The 4,512-nt window shown below is 35.8% G+C and overlaps 1 protein-coding gene across 1 annotated transcript in view; it reads left to right on the top strand.

The window, feature by feature from the left end:
- The window catches only part of TFDP2 (transcription factor Dp-2 (E2F dimerization partner 2)), a gene marked incomplete at its 3' end in the record, with an annotated part of 18,510 nt that overhangs the window by 8,927 nt on the left and 5,071 nt on the right, over nucleotides 1–4,512 (top strand). The window contains exons 5-7 of the mRNA XM_010142286.1: nucleotides 75–237; nucleotides 812–955; nucleotides 3,233–3,301. Coding sequence (XP_010140588.1) covers nucleotides 75–237; nucleotides 812–955; nucleotides 3,233–3,301 — 376 coding nt within the window. The remainder of the gene's footprint in view (nucleotides 1–74; nucleotides 238–811; nucleotides 956–3,232; nucleotides 3,302–4,512) is intronic.

Genomic DNA, 4,512 nt, shown 5'->3' with positions numbered 1-4,512 from the left:
AGAGATTTTGCAGTGTAACAAAGTATCTTATTAATATTCAGTGTTAATTAAAATAATTACTTTTATCCTTTCAGTAAGAGAAGCAAAAAAGGAGATAAAAATGGGAAGGGTCTGAGGCATTTTTCAATGAAAGTATGTGAAAAAGTTCAACGTAAAGGAACAACTTCATACAATGAAGTTGCTGATGAGCTGGTATCAGAATTCACAAATTCTAACAGCCACCTAGCTACGGATTCGGTAAGCAAATACATGTTGAATTTTTTTATACCATTACAAAATTGTCGCTTTACTGGCATTCTGTCCCTTCTGTTCCTGCACTGTCCTGCTATAGCCTTTTTCCTTCATTTACCTAACTACTTCCCAAATACAAAGACATACCTTCTGAAATTTAAAAGTGTAGAATTAAAATGAAGAATTTAACTCCCTCTAAACAAAATAGAGAAGTCTGCTGAAAGAATTACCTTTAAAAAAAGGGTACTCTTGTACCCACCATATGTGATTTTGTCAGGCTTTTCAACCGTAGCAGGACTTGCCATGATGGGAATTTGCAGGCCTGAAGCTTCCATCTGCAACCAAACATGCATAGATGAGGGGCGTCATATTTTAATGCCACTCTGACTTGAACTGCCATTTTGGGCTCATATCTATGAAGTTCTTTTGTTGTAATCAATGCTGCATTTTTTTTCTTAGCAGGCTTATGATCAGAAAAGGGCGTCATATTTTAATGCCACTCTGACTTGAACTGCCATTTTGGGCTCATATCTATGAAGTTCTTTTGTTGTAATCAATGCTGCATTTTTTTTCTTAGCAGGCTTATGATCAGAAAAATATTAGACGGAGAGTTTACGATGCTCTGAATGTTCTGATGGCGATGAACATAATTTCAAAGGAGAAGAAGGAAATCAGATGGATCGGCCTTCCTACAAACTCAGCTCAGGAATGTCAGAATCTAGAGGTAAAGTGAGGTAGACGGGAAATTCTGTATAGTTCACAGATTGTGATAATGGAGCTGCTCTACTTTAGAAGAGGGGTTTTTTTCCAATTTGAACCTGATTGGTTTTGATTCTTGCACATAATGAAAAATACAACTTCTGATATTTGAATAAACTGAAAGGATATGTCTATGTTTGCTTAGTTCAATTTTATTTAGTATATATTACATGAAGTTTAAAAAACCCCTTTACCTTACAAAAATGGACACTGATTAAATCAGTGATTACTTTTAAGATTAAAGTCTGTTGTTAGCCTGAATTAACCCAAAGAAAGTCAAAATAATTTATGGTGCTTACAAAATGGCACATATTTAAAAGGAGACCAATTTTCTATTAATGCCTGAATTGAAAATGCCATTCAAAAGAAACAAAATTGAAAAATAATTCCTGATAGGAGCTAGTCAAATACTGGCAGAGAAAGAAAAAGAAGTTTTATTTACTGGTTATTTCCATTATTTTTTCAGCAGGCTAAGAGTTACCCTGTTTTTGCAGGGATGCCAGAATTTACATGCACAAATGCTGCCTGTCCTTCAGGCTATGCTCTATAAATAAAGAGCGCAAGTTACTGTATTTACTGCAGAGTGCCGTAATGACTGTAAATACATTTTAATATGTAAAATATTTGTGATACTTGTGACATTAAATATCTTACAAGGGGGGTGTGGTGCCTCTCCAGCACAGAGCAATTTTTTTTTAGTGCAGGTTCATTTACATAAATTGTCTTTCTCTGTGTGGTAAGAAAATCTGTTACTAACCTTGTCCATTACAGCAACTTGGAAAATACATCTGCCCAAGAATGCATATGCTCAATCAGCATACTCCAGGATTTACTGATAAATCTACATTGTACGTGCATTCATGTCAATGCTTGAATTCCATTTTGTCATCTACAATAATCATAGAGAGCCTGTTTCAGGCTCTAATTACATAGGCACAAAATGGAAGCCAGGCATATTTTCTTAAAATGTTGCCTTCTATAACATAATAGAAAAGAATAGAAAATAAAGCTGTGTTTTCATGGTGTGAAAATCGGAATTAATTTTGCTTTTAAAGCTGTATGAAGTGCCAACATGTCTTACAGTGTAGTTACATAATAAAATTACCAGTACAAAAATGAGAAATCAGTATACAAAAACACTGTATAGAAACTATGTCTAAATTAGGTCTGTATTGTTTATTGGTTTTAAGAATTATATATTAGTCCCAGCAAAGAAAGTCATCTGCTGTGCTCTGAAGGAACCATTTTAAACATTAAAGCTGGGTGAGGAACCACTACAAAGCAACACTTTTAATAAAAGGGCGAGTTTTAGGCCAGCCAAGTTTTAAAAGACTGCATCATTTCACTTCAGTGGTTGAATGAAAAAGTAATCTAAGAGTTTAATATTTTTGTGATACGGTTCTGGCATGGACAGGATGGTGAGGAAAAATACCTTTTAAACATGTGCCCCAGAGCACTATTTAAAATACTGCTGGTTGCATCTGCAGCATCAGAAGGCATCCAGTACTACTGCTGTCCCACTCACTGCATGTTTAGGTTGAAGATAGCTTTGCTCCATTAACTGGTATTAACAAAACTATTGCAAGAAATGGATTCTGTGCTCGTGTAGAAATTGTTACCTCTACCCTCTTTTTGTTGCTGAAATGCTGTTAGTTTAATCATGCCTCAAATGAGCAGTCCAAACAAAAAGTGGAGGTCACTGGGAAGATGCAGGTGATGATCCTGAGCCCAGTTTATGTCCAGTAGCCTGCAGCTGGCAGACCAGTGGAAGGGACATGAAGAATTCCAAAAGAATGGAGGACAAGAGGAAAAACAAAACAAACAAAAAACAAAGCACCCCCTCAGGGAAGTGTTTAATTTGGTGCTAATCAGCACGCAGGACACAATACAAAAGAGGAGCAATGAGTGGGGAAATAATACAGTCTCTTGTATTAATTGTGTCTTTACTGGAGTTAAAATTGTTGACAAAGAAGTTAGTTTGTCAGACCTCTTTTATAGAGAATCTCATGTGACTATACAATTACTCTGTTTGAAAAAGACAAAAATATATGGCAAATGGATAGGGCCAAAAAGACTTGTGCAATTTACTTACTGTGTCAGGGAATTCACTACCATGTACACAGAAAGTATGGATTTTTGTAATGGTGCTAGCACACTGGTGCAGCTCTAAAGCCTGTTCAGTCTGGCACAGTGGAACAGACAAGGTATCTAAGTAAATATCTTGTTGCATTTACATTTTAAGATAGAAAAGCAGAAGAGGATTGAAAGGATAAAACAGAAGCGAGCCCAACTACAAGATCTGCTGCTGCAGGTATATTTAATTATTTTTTCTATAAATTAAATTATCAAGTGCAAATCTGACACGTTAGAACTTCTGAAGGTATTTCTAGATTTATTTAGCATAAATTTTAGTGATATACGAGGGAGAAAAGTTTCACACTTGTGACCTTTCTGGATTCTAGTGGAAGGACCTCTTACCCACACTTTCTGGTTCACTTTCACCTATTGTAAAACAGCATGCTGCATCTGCATGCTGCAAGTTTTTTTAAGTGTTCTGATGAAGCTTTGTCAATGTTAGTGGGATTGGGAAAAACTCATGAGTCCCCTTTTTGGCTCAAGTCCTCCCAGAGTTACCTTCTCTGAATAGTTCTTACTGGATAATTTCTCTTTGATTCTAAATTGTGAAATTTACAACTGAACTTGTGTAAACGTGTACGGAGTTGTTTTGGAGGAGACAGACATTTCTGGATCCTAAGTCTGGAAGGTTTGCAAATCTAGCTCTTTCATATTCTGACATGCACCTTTGAGGTGGCTTGAGTTTTAGCTTTGATTGCAGAAATATTTAAATGCATCTTAGCTTATAAAGGAACATTTTATAAATACAGTTAGGAGCATTCTTAAGTGTTTTGGTCTGTGTAGACTTTGAGTAAGTGGAATCAAACTTTTTAATGAGGTTGCAGGCAATAAGGCTATATTTTTTTCCTGGTGCAACTATATTGATGCAATTTTCATGTAATTAGATATGCACTGAAACTTTTAAATATCTGACACTTCACCTTTTTTAATCACTAAAAACTTTTTCTCTACTTAGGGCACAAAATCTGATTCTGTCTGTCTGACCTAATAAACTAGCAGCTTCTCTAAGAGTAACTTGAAACTATCCTCGTGAGAATAAGACAGCTTAGGCCCTCTTAACTATTAGTCTGAAAATGACAGAGTTGCACTCCACTATCTATTAACTGTCATTATTTCCTTGATTATGTTCATTGTCAAATGGTTTACCAGTCCTATAGGATTCTGTCTATTCATCTTCCCCTTAAGCGCCTCAGAGTGGGTAAGTACACTGACTTCCAATCCCTCAGATAGCATTTCCTAAAACCACAGATTTTCTTATATATGCAGATACAAGAATTCCGTAGAGAACGAGTAGTGTCATGAATAGTACCTGCCTAAAAACTTGCAAAGAATAATTTAAAATATAACTCTTTTGAGAGAGAAAAGAGGGTGATGGATGAGAAGGGA

This window comes from Buceros rhinoceros, unplaced genomic scaffold (assembly GCF_000710305.1).
Source record: "Buceros rhinoceros silvestris isolate BGI_N320 unplaced genomic scaffold, ASM71030v1 scaffold6558, whole genome shotgun sequence".
Taxonomy (NCBI): domain Eukaryota; kingdom Metazoa; phylum Chordata; class Aves; order Bucerotiformes; family Bucerotidae; genus Buceros; species Buceros rhinoceros.
Note: the sequence above shows the minus strand (reverse complement) of the source record. Positions and strands in the feature narration are given on the sequence as shown.